The following is a 20308-nucleotide window of genomic DNA, read 5'->3' on the forward strand; positions in this document are numbered from 1 at the left end:
ATCGGAGTATAAAACAGGGCTACCTATGTGTATATAAGAAATATAAAGGGATATAAAAGCGAGGCATGGCCATGGAAACTGAAAACTAGGGGAGGAAGCTACACGATTTGTTTTGTCCCAGAATAGGCAAGTCATTACTATTATTTACAAAAAAATGTAGAACATCAATCAATAAATAAATAACGATATGTTTTTCCTATTTGGGATAGAAAAATTGTACATGCTTTAATTTACCATTTTCTGATCTTTCCTTTTCAATTTTATTAGCCCTTTGCAGTGTTCTGCTGCTGGCATAAGTAGTATCAGTTTATGTCACTTTGAAGCTGAAGTCTACTCGTGATTATTTTTGCATGTCATTGTACACAGTTTATTCAAAATACTGACAACTTACAAGGCATTTCGGTACACATTTTAAGGTCTCCTTTTATAATTGTTTTTTTTTTGTAAAAATGAGTTGTTGACGCGATTTACAAAAATCACAAAATGCAAAATGTTCACATTTATCAATGACTAATAATAAATGAAATGTCATATCAAATACAGTAACAATACTTCCATCAAACTGTCTCGGCTGCAGAAAGCACAAGAAGATATTGTCTACGTCTTTATGAAATTCAAATTATTCAAATGATACCAAATATTATTATAATTTTTTTTACAAACAATAGTAGCAAACATTTAAAAATATCTGAAATACTTAACCTTACAAAATTACCGTTGACACATACACATTAAAACGTTGTTATTTACAAATGTACACTTTTTTAAGTTGAAGCACTTTGGTTCGATAATACAAAAAGAAATTCAATACTGGTTCAAAAATAAATTAAGAAGTTATTGAAGTCAAATTAGAATTTACAAAATAATACACCCACATGCGGACGATCGACCAGTACACCATTCAGGGAAATGGACACTCGTGATATCAGTTCATAGTCAGCCATGTGGGAAACAAGTTGGCTACCTCAGCTTGTGGTTTGGCTGTGACATTAGCTGTCATTGCGCCAGTGCATTGTACGGTTGGGCCACGAAAACACAGGCCAGCGTTCCTGACTGTCCTCAGCCTGGGAGAAAAAGTAAGAAATTAAGCTGCAAAGTCACTTGGCCAAGGGAATGTTCTGGAGTCAGCGGTCTGAATTCCAGAACGCATTGGAGTTCTGCAGAAGGCAAAACCTTCAAATAGCTTTAGTGTTTTTGCGTTCTAGAACGCACTCTAGTTTTGCGTTGTAGAACGCATTCACTTTGTGCATTCTAGAACGCATTCACCTTTGTACATTCTAGAACACACTTACCTCGTGCATTCTAGAACGCATTCACTTTGTGCATTCTAGTACGCATTCCTTGCGCGCATTCTAGAACGCATTCACCTTGGTACATTCTAGAACACACTTACCTCGTGCATTCTAGAACGCATTCACTTTGTGCATTCAAGTACGCATTCCTTGCGCGCATTCTAGAACGCATTCACCTTTGTACATTCTAGAACACACTTACCTCGTGCATTCTAGAACGCACGCACTGTATTGTAGACGCGCTCGCCTTCTAGTACACCTTTACACTCAGTTTTCTTGAATACACTTTCTCTCTGAATTCAGGAATGGAGAGTCCGCATCAGTGTTTTTTTTTCTGTCTAGAACGCGTCCCCTCTTTCAGAATTCCTGTACGGTGGTCCATCCGAAGGGTCGGGTGTGGACGAGCCGCTGGGGGGGCTCTGGGCACCGCTGGCCCCCGAGCTGTGGCACACGTACCACTCGCTCAAATTGGCTGCCTGCGAGCCCGAGAGGGACTCAGAAAGCGCGGAGGGTGCTGGCTCTCGGCCCAAGTCCGACGACGGAGAAACCAGAGACGGGGTCGATGACTCGTAACCCGAACTCGGAGGTGGGGACTTGCAGTGGACCTTCATGTGCTTCCTCAAAGAGCTGGGGTGCGTGTACGATTTGTCACAACCTCTCACTTTGCAGTTGTAGGGTTTATCGCTGGTGTGCACGTGGGAGTGCTTTTTCCGGTCACTGCTGTTTGCAAAACGTCTGTCACAGCCATCAAACTCGCATTTAAATGGCTTTTCGCCTAAAACAAGAAAACAGAGATTACATCAGTTGTGAAAAAGGGCATATCAACGTGTCATCACGACCACCACTTCGGGAAGTGTTTAAAAAGAATGAAACCCAACTGCATAATTGAGTGAACAAGAGACCCTCAATCAGTCCCTCGGGGTATAACATTTAAACCGTTGGCAAACTGTGCACGAACTGTGAACTCCAGTGTCATAGATTTTTTAGCAGGTCCTGTAATAGCCTGCTCTTCTCCTGCTCTTCTTTCACATTTGCAAATTGTTAATGTCACACACCTCGTATGTGATGTTTTACAGCACACTCACGTAAAATAACGGGCTTGCATTATATGTCATATTACTATACACTATAACACTAGCATAATAAACCTGCCTCACTGGCGGCTGCATGGTCGAAGGTACATTTTGTATTACTGTAAGTACAGCAGGGGCTTGCAACGAGCACTAGGTGCTGTGAATGGTTGAATTAATTACATTCAAATCACAAGACATTGATTTTCGCCGCACACGCGCGAGCCAGTCGCTTATGAGAATGTGTAATTGCTGCTGTCTAATTAAACTCGCGTGTTGAATATCAATTTGACCTTCAGCTGTTGGGCTGAGAGAGCCAATCAAGGGTATTAGTGTAGTACAAGCGAGAAACGAGCAAAGACACCCTTGGGAAACTGCATCCATAACCAAACACTGAGATTCCACTACGCAGGGAATCAGCCCTTTTGCCATGGGGGATGCCAACAGGAAAGGCAACAGACTCGTTGGCTAGGGAATATTAGGCTAAGGCTTGGCAATATTAACTTCTCTTGAAAATAACTATTGTCGTATTGAAAACCATGAGCAGGTATATCGAAACGCCGTGGCTGGGGGATGGGAATTAAAGCAGAGGTCTCAACAGCTTTAAAGCTAGGCTTGTGATCTAGGGAGGCCTCCCAAGAAACAAGTTGCCATGTTGGAATGAATCATAGTAATCACAGCTTAATAGTGCTGAAGAGTCAGAGCTAATTATAATGGGAAGAGTTCCATATAGCTGAAGAATCTACACGAAGGGTATCCAGTGAACTCAGGCCTTTGGGCTCTGTGCCCTAAACGACTTGTTGCTTAAGGTTAGATATATAGGCTTTATTATTACTAGTATAATGAACTTAATTGTGACTAATTATTACTATTATTCAAATACTAATTCTTAAAAGTCTACAAATGATATACAAAACAAACTTAAAAACAGTATGGGGAAAAGAACAAAAACATTATCATTAGCAAACATAGCGTTTAGTATTTTAGCTTTTTCTAAAAAATAAAGACAATAATGTAGACGTTTAAGAAAAAAGATACATTGAAGCTAGCAGAAGCTAAGCTAAGTAGCAAGTAGCATTTGTGCTTTGTACATAAGGGGTTAATTTGCGAATAAAACTTAGCCCTAAGTTTACATTTACTGTCAAGACATCCAGTCGTAAAGCACTAATAATTATATATTGTGTTAATTAACAATTTCAAATGTCATCAGTAAAAATGTAACTGTATCTGAGAAAAACAGCGTTAAGAGTTTCTCTCCCATATTTTATCAACAGGCATGACTTGGACGCACTCCATGTAGTAGGCCCCAAGACTGGATTCAAAAGGAAAGCAAAGCATTTGCAGAAATGTGTCATGGTGTTTATTGTGCTAAAGAATTAATTAAAAACGTAATTAATATGAAGTATAATAATAATAATATGATTTTTAACACGCAATCAGAAATTCTTCAATAAGCTACAGGTGAAATTGTTGCTATTAAACTGGCTATTTTTCCCTGAACCTGAAAAAAACGTGTGAAACTATCGGAAAAATGTCCGAATGGAAATACACGTGAAATTTACACTCAGATATCATCGACTACAAGAAGTGTGATTTCAGCATTTGTCTCAATTGCCACGATAACTTAAAAAACAGGGAAATACAATTCTAATGCTTTAAATTTTATTTAATCAGAAAACGACGAGAAACCCGAATAACCCAATGGATCAGCACTGTTTTTATTTTCAGTCGTCTATTATTAACTGTATTTCAATTAATTCAGTTTTAAAGCATTGGCAGATCACACACACACACAGCGTACGTTGCAGGAACCATGCAAGTCACTGACCTGTGTGAGTCCTCTTGTGGATTTTCAGGTTCTCTGAACGCGCGAACACTTTGCCACAGCCGGGGAACGGACAGGGAAACGGTTTCTCTCCCGTGTGCACACGGATGTGGTTCACAAGTTTGTATTTGGCCTTAAAGGGCTTCCCTTCCCGAGGACACTCTTCCCAGAAGCAGACGTGGTTCGCCTGCTCGGGTCCGCCGACGTGCTCCACGGTCACATGGGTCACGAGCTCGTGCATGGTGCTGTAGGTCTTGGAGCAAAGTTTCTTGGTGGAGTGCTCCGGTTCCAGCCACTTGCAGATGAGCTCCTGCTTGATAGGCTGCCGCATGTAGCGAAGGAAGGCGCCGGCGCCGTGGTGGTGGGGGTGCTGGTGATGCTGGTGGTGGTGGTGGTGGTGATGAGCGCCGAGGTTCATGTTCAGACTGAGTCCGCCGTAGCCGTGCAGAGGCGAGGCTGCGAACGGGTCCGCCCTGGAGCTCGCCACTGGAGTCAAGTGATGATCAGACCTCACGTACATGTCTCCAGGTATTCCCAACCTTATTTGTCCGTTCAGGGCTTGGCCACCTGGCGCTCCGCTGGACGGCTGCTCGTGCTGGAGTCCGGGGAAGAGGGCGTCGGCGTGCTGACCATAGTGTCCCGGGTAGCTGCTACCTGTTGTCGAGACAAACATTCCGTGATGAGAGGTGGAAGCGGACGCCGCCTGCTCGCTCAGCACAGGCATGGCTGGAGCGGTCAGATCGCGTCGGATGAGGAAGTCCCTACCTGCGGATAATGCCTGGGCCGTGTGAGACATAGAGTAGGGCACCGTCGCCGCTTGCACCGGGCCAAAGGCTCCCGTTTGACTGGAGACCACTTCGCCGTGGCCTGCAATATGATGATTGTGGTGGTGGTGGTGGTGGCGGTGGGAATAATGATGGGCTGGGCTGATTTTGAGGGCCGCGGAGTGCCCCATGTGTTCTGGCCCGAATGGACTCGGCCCCAGGCGGGGTTCCGCAGTAATCTCCCCAGGGTGCGAGTGAGCCATTGAGTGGGGATGGCTGCTGAACCCCGGGAAGCCTGTCACGCTCTGAGGGGTATGGTGGTGATGATGGTGATGGTGGTGAGCCCCTGCCAAGTCAACTAATCTCAGCGCCGTGTTCCGTTTGGAAAACGTAGGGTCCATCACGGGGCTTCCCAAAGCATCCACGCTCATTACTCCTAATTTTTTTTTTTTTTTGAATAACTTGACAGCAGGCAAAATAATAATGATGATGACAAATATATTTTAATCGCTTTAGAGCAGAGGAAAAAATGCGGGGGGATAAAAAAACAACAAGAAAAAAAATAAAAACTTCCTAAAGTTTAGTTCCTATCTCTGTGCCTACATGGAATCCCATTCGGTTGAGAGGCAGCAGCAGGACGCTTTGATATACTGAATAGAGATTCATGGTAGGCGCTGCAGCCCGCCGAGCCGAACAATCATCCCGCTCTCTAATTGGTCAGAGCTCGGTGATTGACGTCACTTGTGACAGTTTCCAGTGTGAAGGGGGAAAAAATGTTTTAGTGACAGCGAGAAGGAGCCAGGGCGCCTGCGCCGAGATATAGAACACAAAAAAATAAAAGTTTATTTTTTGTTATGCAAAGATGATTGTAGTTTTCTCTTTTTTACCTTAATCCCAAAGTTACAGGTAGCCAAAGCAGTCATTGGGAAATGATTACGATGAGGAAGGTCGATGTGCTGCTGCATCCAAACTCGATAAATAGTTTAGGCTTCTCAAAGTTGGCGTCCAGGGGTTCAGCCCGTTCCTCGGCGATGTTGCCCAAAGTCTCAGCAAAGTTGGATTGAAGAAAGCAATACGACCCGTTTGATAAGACTATGCGCCTATGCGCACGGGGGTTTCAATGCTATGCTAGCATTAGGCTATGCATGGTCTTGTCTAAGAAAGCTAAAGAAACACTTTTACGCGTACCCTCTTTGTCCTTAGTAGCGATTTCGTCCGCGCCCCCAAGGGACCCGACTGCAGAAAAGTGTGCAAAAAACTTCATGTGGAGATGTCTGTTGTTGTGATCGGAGTTCATTTTGCCCCCTCGCCCCGTCCGGCTCTGTCCATGAGCGGCTCAGTCGCGCAGAAGGAGGCGCTTAGTGAAGGCAGGGGCAGCAAAGCAGGGGACGCTTGCTGAAACAGCAACTCAGTAAACAAACTGTGCGTCCAACAAATAAAACGTATTGATCATCCATTAGGCGCGCCATTGACTCTACAACTGGAGGGGCAAATACTTGTAGTATGTATGCTTACTAAAACGCATTTATTTTTATTGAACTGAATCAAATCTAAAACCTATTAAATCTTTCATAACAATCAATTCCCTCGCATTCTAATGCGTAATTGTGTATATAAAGACATTTCCAAAATCTTAAATACAGTATATACTTTTCATATAGAACAGTGGTGCACTTTTACAGTTATAAAAGATGTTCTGGACTGGACAGGACATGCGAATAAAATAGTTGTTTTTTTTGTGCAAGAACTGCAGCATGGAATTTTCCGTAATTTGATAATTTTGTGAAACAGAAACGTTGCATGGGATATAAATAGGCCAAGTATGTGTACATCTATACGATACTGAACACATGGCGAAAGTTTTTGGAACTGACTAATTTTGTCTTGTATGTGTATGCAAGTATTTGCATGGACTCTAAAAGGTGACAGAATATGCTGCAATGTCTGGAAGTTTCTAAACAGAATATATACGTTGCTTTATTAAACTATAGTTCGATACAATACATTTATAATGTGCAAAAAACGTACAACATGTAAGCAAATCCAAAACAATTCCAGCTATAATAGTGTGCTGATATTAATTAAAAATATATACACAACGGCTTTAGGCTACAAATCATGTAAATGAGTTTAGTGGCCTAAAATTGCTCAATTTTCTCCTCGCATAACTCTCGATTAAATTAATTTTGCATATGGAAAGTCTAATTGAATATTCTTACCTTGATCATCACTGCTTGGTTGCCGTGTCTTAATCAAATCAGCCAGAGTCAAACAGGAATTGTTGTGTGCGGTGACCTCGAGGGGGAGGTCAAACAGTAACCATTAGATTCATGTCAAATATCAGATGTGCAATCTCCACACGCGTTCAGGCGGATTGTTTAAGAGTGATGAGTCACTTCTGACGCTGCAAAAACACTCATGTCTTTTGACAACATGTCACAGCAGCACGTTAGTAAACTTGTAGCCAGTGCCATGCAACGCAATCCCGGGTGTAGTGCTCACAACTATGGACATGGCCCAGCAATTATGAGCACTGAAAGTTACCGTGCTACCACTTGTCTCTCAGCCATAGCAAGATCGTTTTAATAAGCATTTTCACCACACAACGTAATTGCACTTATATGAAGCACATGGTATTGAGCACTGCTGAACACTGAAATACGTGATTAGACGTTTATAAAATATATCGTCATTGTCATGCAAACACGTGGCCATTTTACCGTATTTCACTTTTGACATCATTTGAATCTGGCAGTTGTTGTTTACATTGTGTAAGAATTTGGAATTAAATATTTTTTACATTGTCTTCCATTAAGTGTTAATGAAGCTACTGTATTTTGGGGGAATTAAAAAAAAAACATTCCATTAGCAACAGCCCACTGTTTCAAGTTGCGTGTGCACCCTCATGCGTGTCGTTTCCCTAATATTGGATATGTATTTAATAATTGATGCAAGTCAATTGAGACTCTCCTGAGAGCTCGGCTGAATTGATCTATCAGGCCTTTGGTGACACTGCCAGAACATCCGTGTCATAAATAAGTAAACATTGTGTGAAGTGTGACAGATAGTGAAGATGTTAGTCGAGCGGAGTGTGATATGGGTTGCAGCTGCACTCCTTCGGCATTTCAGAGCTCGAGGCCTTAAACGCATGTTTGATTTCTAAGCTTCTCTTTGGTTGTCTTCCGTGTCGAATAAAGCCTAACTGAACCTAGTAATGAAAGGAAATTAAAAAGGAGCACATGACGATTCTTCAGCAGATTGAGATTTTTCAAGATGCATACAGCTTTGGAAGGTGTCTGGCCATGACATAGACTTTAAGAAATAATTACAATATCCTAATTTAGTGATTGAGCTTTATTCAAACTTCATAAAAATATTGTGAAACAGAACAAACACAGGGCAGATCGATTGGATTTTGTTCTGGGAGAGACACTTAACCAGGAAATGGTCATTTCTGTACTAAATTGTACCAATTCTAAACTAAATAAAGGGAAAAGCAGCACATGCAGTTATTCTCGACTAGGTTTGGAATCACTTTATTGCATACATGGAAGTCACTTCCAACTAGAACCTTTGTTGTGTCCTCCTTACCGTTTTCCACCTGTTGAAGACATCCTCCACATTTCTTTTAGAAAGTCAAGTTCCTTCAGACAAAAATGTTGAAAATAACAATCCCACGTCCTCTCTCTCTCTCTCCCCTCTCTCTCTCTCCCTCTCTCTCCCTCTGTCTGGAATGAGTTGGAAAATGCATGAAGCAGAAGGCTGCAGTCCGGATTTTATTCCGATGGCTCGTATGGCTTTGAACTCCAGCCGCCCGAGTTTCCTGCAGAGAGCGCCGCAAATCCCACTTGATAACTTCGACAACCCACAACTTTTAGAGCACGCAACAGTGATACATTGCGGCCTCGCTCTTTCCCTCTCTTAGATAAACACAGATGATAAAAAGAGAACGACCTAATTGTGTGTTTTGTATTAGTAGTAATAGTTGCTGCAGTAAAGCATGGATGTATATTATCTGTTTTCAAAGGCCACTTTTAGCACAGAGGGTCACCACTTTAGGCGCGCGGGCTGTGATTCATCGATCAGAAAAGATAGGGAAATGAGGAGAGAAAAAAAAATTATATATATATATATGCGTTTATAGAATGAGGACTAGGCTTTGGTGCAGAACTTGAGGGTCTACATTTGATCAATAGCACATATGGATGAACTTCATCTAATTGCCCTACAATTAGGCCCTTTGTGGTATGGGTCGTTTTGTTTTATTTTAGTAGTGTTTGGTTGTGGTGTATGTTTGCACAAAACTGATGATTAAATATTATTAACCATAATAGCTTGCCAGTTAAAATTCTTTTGTCGCTACTGCTCCTGGGGAAAGTGATCGATATAAGCTGTACATATGTACATGTGGTCGAGACCCTACACACCAAATGCCCCGGACTGTTTACTAAACTCAGGTGCTTATTTACCTTGGAGAAGCCCTGCGTGCAGACTGAGCGTTCGGTGGAGAAACAGTGGTGCATGATGCACAAACACACGGAGATCTGTAGTGCATACATGCACTCTTTTTTTGGCGAATTTCATCCCGAAAAACGCAGTCATGCAACCTGACGATCGCGGATTGATGATGCGCGCGGACCAATCGCGCCGTTATTCGGTAAGTGAGCGGTAGTGGAGGGTGGGGTGGATGTGTAGGGGGGGCGCTCACCCTCTCCAATGGTCGCCCGGGCATGGGGTCACGTGCTACCCCCCTTCTCCTCTCTTCCTCCACATCCCATCCCGTCCCTTCTCTCTCTCTCCCCCCCACCCCAACACCCCACTCCCCCCATTCATCAGGGGTCGGACTGTGTTGTCTTTTCAATTCATTTATCTGCAGGAATGATTGCGACTATCAGTCTGGAGCTCACCGCCTGACTGAGGAGGTGAAAAGTTGCGCCGCGGGAAAGGCGAACCGCAAAAAAACAGCACGAGACGAGAAAACCGCACATGATTTGCGCCGCGCACCGGACGGGCCGGACTTTTTTCGGGGGGAATTCCTCTGGGCTGAAAAAGAGGGAGCGAGAGAAAAAGCCAAGAAACAACAACGCAAAAAACTAAATAGAAATAGAAGGGGGATTGGAGTTGCACTCCTTTTTTGCGCAGCCCGCTTTAAGCCCGCGTAAAAAACACACCCTTCCAGAGACAGACTAGTCGAGAGGAGAGTGTGTGCGTGAGTGTGTGTGCGCGCGCGAGTGTGTGATTCTCGCATTCTTCGCTCGCCGCAGACGCTTGAAGATGCTGCTGGACGCCGGAGCGCAGTACCCGGCGATTGGAGTGACTACTTTCGGCTCCTCCAGACATCACTCAACAGGCGAGGTGTCGGACAGGGACGTGGCTTTGGGGATAAATCCGTTCGCCGACGGCATGGGCGCCTTCAAGCTGAACCCCAGCTCGCACGACCTGGGCTCGAGCCAGGCGACGGCGTTCTCATCACAAGCGCCCGGTTACGCGGCCGCCGCGGCCGCCCTGGGCCACCCGCACCACTCGCATCACCCGCACCACCCGCATCACCACCACGCGGGCCACGTGAGCTCATACTCCACTTTCAACTCCACCCGGGACTTCCTATTCCGTAACCGCGGCTTCGGCGAGGCGGCGGGCGCGCAGCACGGCCTCTTCGCGTCTGCCGCCGCGGCCGCCGCCGCTGCCGGGAGCTTCGCGGCGCCTCACGCGCCCTCGGACGCGGCGGGCCACCTGCTCTTCCCCGGACTGCACGAGCAGGCGGCGCCCAACGTGGTCAACGGGCAGATGCGCCTGGGCTTCTCGGGCGACGTGTACGGCCGTGCCGCCGCCGAGCAGTACGGCCACGTGGCCGCGAGTCCGCGGCCCGAGCACTACGCACCCGCACCTCTTCACGGCTACGGGGCCGTGAACGTGAACGTGGCGGCCGCGCACCACGGCGCCGGTGCCTTCTTCCGCTACATGCGACAGCCCATCAAACAGGAGCTCATCTGCAAGTGGGTCGAACCCGAGCAGCTCAGCAGCCCCAAGAAGTCGTGCAACAAGACGTTCAGCACCATGCACGAGCTCGTCACGCACCTCACCGTGGAGCACGTCGGCGGACCTGAGCAGAGCAATCACATCTGCTTCTGGGAGGAGTGCTCACGGGAGGGCAAGCCCTTCAAGGCCAAATACAAACTGGTGAACCACATCCGCGTGCACACGGGAGAGAAACCTTTCCCCTGTCCGTTCCCCGGCTGTGGCAAAGTGTTCGCGCGATCAGAGAACCTAAAAATACATAAGAGGACTCATACAGGTAAGACGATTGGAGATGCTTGGGTTTTAAATGTTCTGGTGTGGGTTCGTGACAGCACTAATGCAGTAATAGTAATAATAATAATAAGAGTCATAATAATAATAATAATAATAATAATAATAATACGACAACCGTTTTAAAAGTGACACTAATAAGTACAAGTAAAATATGCTACGAATGATAGATTTACTTTGATCGTATTAGATAATACTACTACTAATAATAAAAATAATAATAGTAATAATTAAAACAATTTAAAAGAAAAGGAAAAAAATAATTCGTATTTATAGTGAGTTATTTGCAGTTGATTTTGCAGCATGAGCAGTCTAAACACACTTTTTCGAATTGCAGTGTTTTTGTTTTCAATTATTTAGTCAGAGTTATTTATGTACACAAGTATTATGATTAAAGCTGTCTTATAATCTGCTTAATTGCATATATAAATTTAGTTTTAAAAATAGTCATAAATACGAGAACGATTGTTGTTTTTTTCACCCCGTTTACATGTGCTTATATTTATATTTATTTCAAGTGCATGCTGTATTTAATTGCAAGTATTTGTAGAGTTTCTCAAAGCTTGTTTTGGTCGTGTTTAAACGCAGTTCACTGGTTTAAATTAACTGTTTTGTGTTTCGCTTTGTGCTTTAGGTGAAAAACCTTTTAAGTGTGAGTTTGACGGCTGTGACAGGAGGTTTGCTAACAGCAGCGACCGAAAGAAACACATGCACGTCCACACGTCAGATAAGCCCTATCTGTGCAAAATGTGCGACAAATCGTACACACACCCCAGCTCCCTCCGGAAACACATGAAGGTAGGAAACAACAGCAACAGCCAAAGTTTTTTTTTATTATTATTATTTATTGATTTTATTGCTATCCCTTTCCTTTCATGTTTGTAGCTTCTTTTTTCACATTTTCCTCAGTCTGAAGCAGACAATACATATTTATATATATTATATGTCAGTATATTTTTACAATTGTGATTTTTTAAGAAATTCATACATTAGCTATAGTTGTGTGTCATCACGGTGGAACCACGAACTATATGCTACTTAGCCTGGCTTTAGTACACCAACTCAATGACTGACTCCCTTGCTTTTGCTCTTTGTTTTAAAGGTCCACGAGTCGTCGTCCCAGGGCTCCCAGCCGTCCCCCGCAGCCAGCTCAGGCTACGAGTCCTCCACGCCCCCTACCATCGTCTCTCCGTCCACAGAGAACCAGAGCAGCAGCTCCATATCGCCGGCAGCCTCGTCCACGGTGCACCACACGACCACTCACAGCACCCTGTCGTCAAATTTTAACGAATGGTACGTGTAAATATTTTCAAAACAAGAAAGGAAAGGAAACAGAAAGACTGCAGAATTAAGACTGCTTGGAAAATCAAAGACTCAAAAAGGCAGCCCGATCGCAAGGACCTAAAAGTGAGAAAGAAAAATTGAGAGAGAGAGAAAGAGAGAGAGAGAGAGAGAGTGAGTGAGAGATAAAGGGGAGAGAATGAAGAACCTCATATAGCCTATGTGTGGTTTTTGGTAAATGACTGTATAGCAAAATCGTGCATGGACGTGGTGCAAGGCGACAACCAGCTTACCAGTCTTTCCCCCCAATATGCATACATATATTTTTTATTTTTTGTTTCTTTGTTTGTTTGTTATTTTTAAGCTTTTATTTTTTTATTATTACCCCTCCCTTTTTTGAGAGGAAGACTGTACACACCGGAGATCAGTTGCATGACACCAGCAGGTCAAAGCCTGTTTTTCGTTTTTCTTTTTCTTTTTTGTACATAAAGATTTACCTAGTTTCAAATGTAATATTTTATTTTGTAAATAGTCATAATACAGTTTTAAGGGAATTTCTTTTGTGAAAAAATTGTGGTCCCTAGATATATGGAAAATGAGATGGCTTTACGAATATTGCGATGATTAGTCTTGACTGCAAAGAATGTTATAGTTAATGTGTACCAAATGTGAATTTACTCAGTATTATACCGTCTACACGTTTACCTAACCGATTACTAGTATTAATGTGCTTTTGTATCCAGTGCAACATTTCGTCTCAAGTCCAGTCTGAGTAGCACAGTTGTTGTTATTTAATGTCATGTCGATAAAAAATGTGTAGTGAAAGCCTGAAACTCCGTGTCAATCTTGTTTATGTAAGTGATAAAATATAAAGCTATCTGTTTATTGCAATGCCAGTCGCAAGAAAATTATTACTTGTACATAGCTCAGTTTTCCATATTTATCCGCATGTAAAGGACCGGTAACTCATGTTAGAGCTAGGCCTAATCGGTATTTATGGAGAAATGCGTTGGTAGGGTTATGTAAAATTTAGTTTTCCAAATCATGTTTGGTTACATTTCGTACTATATTAAAGAATTAAACGTACAACAACAACAACAACAATGCCTTTTACATTTTATTTCTCTGCGCCTGACTGGAGAAAATAATACAAATATTTTTTCCACTTGGAGCATCTTACGCTTCTGCAAAATATAGGGTTATATGGTTTACATTTTGCACACAAATACACACAAAAGTTTTTTTAATTTATTTTTTAATGCAACTAAAGTAAAAACGAACCAATTCCCAGGATGCCCCTGATCTTAAAATAGCCATATGATAATAAGAATGTAAAGCAATCTAAACTGTAGTAGTATGCAATTTAACCCTTAACGTGTGCATGTAAGTGCGAACTGCAAGTCAACCACACGCCAATGGGACTCATTCACGCAACTCATGGCAGGTCAAGTCCACAATGCAGTAACTCTATATTCTGTTAGCGTAATTGCATCAGGTCACATCACGGCCTCTTTGTAGCCCACATCGCCCAATTTTTCTCAAGTAATTGCATTTTCTACTTCGTCCAGCTCGAGCCTGTGCGCCCAGATCCCTCGTGCAGGCGGATGTTCGCGTTCAAAACGACAAGTCGTGACGGATTTATTTACCAACGTGGCCCTGCTCTCTAAACTGTTGAGGTTACTTAATTGTGGCGCCTAATTATCCTCGATCCAGCAGTTTGTAGGAGTTGGTGGGGGCTGAAATGTAGAGTCAGTACTGGTCTTTGTTCCTGGCTGCAGCCCTTCTGAGCGCCCCATTAGGCAGAGATCACATCAGCCATCATGACTCGCACACACCAATGCACTGCACAGCGTGGATTTTATTTTTTTTGGTGGGGGTGTTGAGTTTAGGATAATGAAAAATGGTTGCTTTGAACTTCTGGATGTCAAAGAAAATATCAACCTTGAGTTTAGCTCACAATTTTGGATTGTTTTGCTGTTGTTAAAGTTTTGTTTAAGAGCTAAATATAGAAATAAACAAAACTTGGGCTGCTTTTGGTGGCGCGTGCAACTTTTCACAATTGGAGGCTGTGCTGGAACTAATAAACCAATCACTGCAATATTTCTTAATTCGTGGATGTTTGTGTTTATTTGCGTTTTGCGTCAGCTAACAAATAAGGGCCACGACAGTTCGCGAGCGTCTGCAATACTGCAAAATCCAGAGGGCTGAGGTATTAAGGAGCGTGCAATAGCCTGCAGTGTTTACATTCCCTCCCCGGGGGTGTGCAGGAGCGCGTGCCCGCGGGTGCACCGGTGCGCGTGCATGTGAACGAAAGGACGTGTGAGTGGCCAAAAAAAAGATATTGACTGCAGAAAAGAAAAGAGAATGAAAAAAGAGTAAAACACACATAAAAATACATTGGCACATTCAAACACTAATAAGCAATAGGGCTGGGATGCATGATGTCTGAGGTGATTTTTCGAGATGCATTCATATTCTCTTTTTCACGGGTTATTAGCTTTTGAGATATGTGAGTGATGGTAATAAAATGAATTGTTCGACTCTATTTAACACTCTATCTATTCTAAGGTTCTGGTACATTTTCATTCATGCACCGTTAGACTAGCAATAGAAAGTGTTATGTATTGATCTGTGCAATACAATGCGCCTTTTTTATGCTCTCATTTCGACGGGAAGCGATTGTGTGCGTCCTCACTCCACTGTTGGGCTCGTTGAAAATGATAGAAATCGTTGTTTTTGTTTTTTTTGTAGTCACTTGGTATCGAGCACTATTTGAGTGGATGGTTATTTAACGTGGTGTACCTGGTGGACCCGGGGTACACCATCCTTTTTTTAATGTTGCCTCCTGTGTACTATACATCTGCGTACATATTCATCATTCATTTATTTCTTCATCACGACTGCACTGTCTTCTTAAAATAACTTTATGAAGTAACCTTAACCAGTCGTTTAAATGATTTGGACTTAAAGAAGTGCTACAAATGGTTTTGAAAAGGTATGAAAATAATGCCAATTGCAAATATATTAGTTATAATAACATATTGTACATGCATATATTTTATATTATAGCTAATATATTTAGTTCAAACATTACGAACACCACGATCCAACCAAAATTGAACTCTAAAATGTGTTATTGCACGTATTTCAGGGAGATTGTGAAGTAAAATGCAGGTTTTTAGTTGTTTGGACGCTGAAAAATAGACCATAACATAATAACTACCGTAGCACTATAATAAGACCACTGTAGATTGCAGTGCTATATTGCTAGAATCCTGCAGGCAAAAGTAACGAGCCTTCATTATAAATGCTGCAAACTCTGCTTAGTCACTATTGAGTTCGTCATGTACAATGTATTATGTATTTTTCTAATTGTTTACCTGCATTTACCTAGAACCCAGTGGTATCCAACCTAGAACGTGCATGCATTTTCATGAATAGTAGCTCCTAAGTGATTCATGCTTGTGTGGCTAGCTACTAAACTCTGTGGAATATCAAAGTCTAACACAGGAGTTTAAATCAACTGGCAAGGTTGTAAATGTAAATGAAATAGCAGGACTCGTTTAATAAGACGAGGTGTTCTAATATCATAAGCAATGAAGGTTGAATTGATTTAGAGGCAAAGCTTTAAATAGACGTTAAAATGAAAATGTGACTCAATGTGTGAATATATTTACTCATTCAAATTTAAAATAACAATTTCTTATTCAGCATGCAATAGTCTGATTGCAGATTTCGTTAATAGAGTTACACATGTCAATGTCTAATCGTCATCTACTTCAGTATCTAAAATAGTTTTCAGCAGCTTCGTTGAAGGGAAGGAACATAGCTTGAATAGACATCTATCAGTCACGTTAAGCTCTTAACATTCCTCCACCAGGTTACATAACATTTAAAGGAACCCTTACATTATAGACCAACATGGTTTCAGGCAAGCCTAGCATATATAAACTCAATGATCGTCCCTTTCAGAGTTCCTTCAGTCGCCTTTTCTTCTTTATTTTCGTTTGGGCATATACTCAGCTGCAGGCTATAAACTCAACAATGAATTTCTCAGATTGCTGCACAGCTGTTGCCCAGAGTTGTATTGCCTTTTTTTCCCCCTGCAACGTAAAGGTAGCTAGACCCCCCACCCCACCCCCCCACACACACCACCACCACCACACACACACCACCACACACACACAGGCACACATTTCATTCACATATGACCCTTGGATGACTCCGGACCTGTCTAGTTGAATGTTGAAGTGTTTTTTAAACTGAAAACCCTTGTTGTTATACATGGACAGAAGATGAGCGTCAAACTCTACCACAGAGCGCGAGCTGGTGGGAGCGGACCGACGCCCGCTAGCCTGCAGACTCAGACTGTTCCTCTGTGTTGAAATACGTTGTATATTTTCCCTCAAACTCGACCAATGTGCACGGGCTAATTTATCATTGCTTTTTTAAAGGAATGTCTATATTCTGACGTCATAAGATTTATTTTGTGTTATTCAGCTGAAAAGTTTCATGGATAGTGTATGGCAAGACCCTTTCCCACGACACTGTGCTTTAGTTTATTAGAAGGACAGACACTGTGTAGCCCTATTTTGCTACCCAGTTGACTAGCAAAACTGAAAAGTAGAATAGTGCACGTTAGTACAATTAATCCAAGTAAATGGTTAATTGATAGGCTACTTCTAAAATCGAGATGCAAAAATAATACAATGGAAACCAATCAAGACAAAATAGTAGTAACAGTCGTGGTGTAAAAACATTATAAAGTGAAATGAAAACAATTAAGACAAAATCACGTGATCAGAAATTAAACGTGTAGGTTTTCTGCACAGCTTTAAACTATTTTGTAATAGGTTTTGAACATCTACCATGTCAAATACCAAGATATATTAGCATCATATTCTTTTGAATAATATATTTTAAATGTTAAATACTCCTTCTTTACGTTATTTACGTCAAACATGTGTTAATTGTGACTTTGCTATCTACTGCGTTTGTAAATGGATGTGGCAACACTGAAAACACCTTAGTTAGTATGATGATGATGATGAAGGTTGAAATCAAGATAAAATTGTAGGTCGGTGATCAGTTAGATGTTTAGGTTTTATGCACATCTCCAAACGCCAAGCCTATGCTCCAGCCATTCTTCACCCTAATCTCTTTGATTCACACTCAGCTAAAGAAAGAACCGTCAACTAACATGAGTCATAAGGGTTTTTCGTGACCCATCTAGCATCAGTCGCGGACATCATGACACGCAATGGCCCACAGAAGATTAGTGAAGGCGCTGACTTTGTCTCCTGACGCCTTTGTTAAATGGGGTCATTCCAATTAGTTGTTTTGCGACAAGGGGTGCAGATTTCTCGAAGAGCAAAATATATATTTTTGCACCGATCTATAGTATAATGGGGGGCACGTACAAAACTAATCTTTTCCCCTTTACTCTAGCTTATTATGCAAATCACAAAAACACACTTAACTGTTAAAAATCTAAGGATCCACTGATGGTACTGAAGGTTATTCTTATTATTATCATCATCACACACTTCTATCTGAAGAGTAAGTCAGCTAGTTTGCAGTGTAGTCAGTGTAGTTATTCAATAATAAGCATCACGTTGGACTACGTCTGGGTTTTAATGGAGTTAACATAATGGAGTTATGTGCACTATAAAAAAAACTAAATAATTATAAAAATATAATAATGTATAATAATTACATTACCTGTTCTGACGTCGATCTCTGAAAAAAAACTTCCTCTCCTTTGGTTTCTCATTACGTCGCTTGGTATTTTATTTACTCGTCACAGATGAGGGCAGCTTGTGGACATCTGCTCTTTTAATTGCATCTCATCAGTATAATGAATGATAAAATCTGGAGGTGAAGCACTAGATTGGAACACTCAGATAATGGCGCTTCAAATGGAGCCTCAGAAGGTGATTCGTTAGAGGAGTAATTCGTAAACTTAATGCACTTTATAAATTGGGTTATTTTGAGTGTGTGTTTTTGTTGTTCTATATGAAATGCATGGCCACCCCTTGCCGCACACATTAACAAATAGCCTGCATTCAGATGATCTTGTTCTGAATATTCTGCTCTTTGCAATAGGTACGTTTTCTGGGCATCAGTGTACCGTTTTATTTTATAATGGACTTTAGTTATGGGACTATATGATGCAAGTGTGGAGTGAAGAAAAAACAAAGACCAAAATAGCAAGGCACTAGTCTGACTGGGGATCACTCACGCCATGCTTTTGTCAAAGACCACGAGCTGTTCAAAACAAGAACTGTGTCCCAGGGACCTGCTGTATGGAAAATAACATGCATTTCAGACATCTAAGAAACTTTCCAAGCTCTTGATTAGACTGAAATACAGAGAACTAATTAAATGTGCTGTAAAAAAAATCCCCAATTAACATAATCATTGACCTCATTAATATTGTGCATTGAACCATGGAAGAAAAGTAAGAGCTATTTGTAATTAGATACTGAAGATATGTTTACATCTCAAAAACTGCTGATTTCAACATCATACACACTTGTGGTATGATGCAGTTGTTTTAGAATTATATTTTAGGGCATCTAACATTTCACACACCAAAGCAACTTAGCCTACACAGTTTAATGAATTATGAGTTTTGGATGGTGATGTGAAATGCTCAAAATATTCCTTCCTCATAGGTCAAATGTACAATGTACAAGTACAAGTGCAATTTCAAATGTTTTTCACTCATAAATGAATGTGGTAATACTGATTGGATGTGGGTTGGTATGAGGACTTAAAGCTCGAAATCCATGGCATGTTGTAGGGTGGGCGTTTTGTGAATGACTGTTGACAAACTCACATTTGTTCAATTAAAATGAATCAAGAAATGGGTCTACATAATGTAAAAAGCATTCACTACACCCTGATCCAAGAGTTGGTGTTTTGTACTTTCACCTCCACTGCAATCCTGCCTTACTAAATGTTGTTGTAGAAAGAATTACTACAACATTCAGGTCTCTCTAGCTTTGGCACACCTTGAAGAAATTTGATCTTGCAAGCTTTTGAGGAAGCAATGTGTCAATGTGTCAAAAATACCTTAATTGCTATAGAATTTTTGCAATTGTGACCCTTGGCTCTTGTGGTGGATCACAAGGAACTCTATTTGAAGAACCATTTAAGAGCCAGTTATAAACATTTAATTTGGTAATGGCTACATTTAGAACTCCACAACTTCAACCACAAAGTTCTTCTCTCTTTAAAGGTGTAGGTCTCAGTACGCAAGGCTATTGTAACTGTTACCAACGGAAGGGAAAGATCTGATGAGTTTTGGTTTGGAGAACTTTTAAATCAATGTTATTGTAATGTTTTTGGATTTTGAGAGCTTTGTTTTATGCTTAGACGATAACATAAAGCTAAAGCTATGCTATACCCATTAGCTGGCACTAACACCCTTGAGTTGTGATAGCTGGTGTATCACTAGTGTGATGCAGTCAAGTCTACATAAGAATTCTCATCAACTAAAAATAGCATTTAAGACCATTTAGAAATGTATTTACAGTCTAGTATGATAAACAACGACCAACTGATATCTTGTAAGGTAAGTCAGAATTTTATTTCAATATTTTTGACATTTATATCAATAAATGTTTGTTGACGTTGTAGGTTGATGTGGTAGGTTGACCCCTTAACATACATACACTACACATCATTGACACTCATCATGTTCACATCTTTAAACAACATTACATTTCCTATTATTTTTCTCACAAATGTGAGATTTTAAAA

The 20308-nt window shown here is 41.6% G+C and overlaps 2 protein-coding genes across 3 annotated transcripts; one reads left to right on the top strand and one right to left on the bottom strand.

Annotated features, from left to right (window-relative positions):
- Positions 1–340: 340 nt before the first annotated feature.
- On the bottom strand, positions 341–8718 carry zic4 (zic family member 4). 2 transcript variants are annotated; one of them, XM_072679324.1, is made up of 5 exons: positions 8543–8718; positions 7171–7198; positions 4953–6371; positions 4191–4841; positions 341–2067 (listed from the first exon to the last, which is right to left on the bottom strand). In XM_072679324.1, exons 3-5 carry the CDS (start codon positions 5380–5382, stop codon positions 1631–1633), a joined length of 1518 nt encoding a protein of 505 aa, XP_072535425.1. In that variant the 5' UTR covers positions 5383–6371; positions 7171–7198; positions 8543–8718; the 3' UTR covers positions 341–1630. The 2 variants fall into 2 exon arrangements, with proteins under 2 accessions (XP_072535425.1, XP_072535424.1); XM_072679323.1 differs by having other exon boundaries at positions 4191–6371.
- Positions 7294–14649, top strand: zic1 (zic family member 1 (odd-paired homolog, Drosophila)). Its single transcript, XM_072679326.1, has 3 exons — positions 7294–11246; positions 11895–12058; positions 12363–14649. The coding sequence occupies exons 1-3, from the start codon at positions 10226–10228 to the stop codon at positions 12561–12563; spliced, it is 1386 nt and encodes a 461-aa protein (XP_072535427.1). The 5' UTR covers positions 7294–10225; the 3' UTR covers positions 12564–14649.
- Positions 14650–20308: the final 5659 nt, after the last annotated feature.

This window comes from Salminus brasiliensis, chromosome 5 (genome assembly GCF_030463535.1).
Source record: "Salminus brasiliensis chromosome 5, fSalBra1.hap2, whole genome shotgun sequence".
Lineage (NCBI taxonomy): Eukaryota > Metazoa > Chordata > Actinopteri > Characiformes > Bryconidae > Salminus > Salminus brasiliensis.

What these genes read in the sequence shown, in the direction of transcription:
- zic4 (XM_072679323.1), bottom strand. Translation starts at nt 5,382, where the DNA reads ATGAGCGTGGATGCTTTGGGAAGCCCCGTGATGGACCCTACGTTTTCC. An exon ending in CCACAAGAGGACTCACACAG is followed by an intron (nt 2,068 to 4,190) that starts GTCAGTGACTTG and finishes TTCTTGTTTTAG; the next exon opens with GCGAAAAGCCATTTAAATGC.
- zic1 (XM_072679326.1), top strand. Translation starts at nt 10,226, where the DNA reads ATGCTGCTGGACGCCGGAGCGCAGTACCCGGCGATTGGAGTGACTACT. An exon ending in ACATAAGAGGACTCATACAG is followed by an intron (nt 11,247 to 11,894) that starts GTAAGACGATTG and finishes TTTGTGCTTTAG; the next exon opens with GTGAAAAACCTTTTAAGTGT. An exon ending in CCCTCCGGAAACACATGAAG is followed by an intron (nt 12,059 to 12,362) that starts GTAGGAAACAAC and finishes TTTGTTTTAAAG; the next exon opens with GTCCACGAGTCGTCGTCCCA.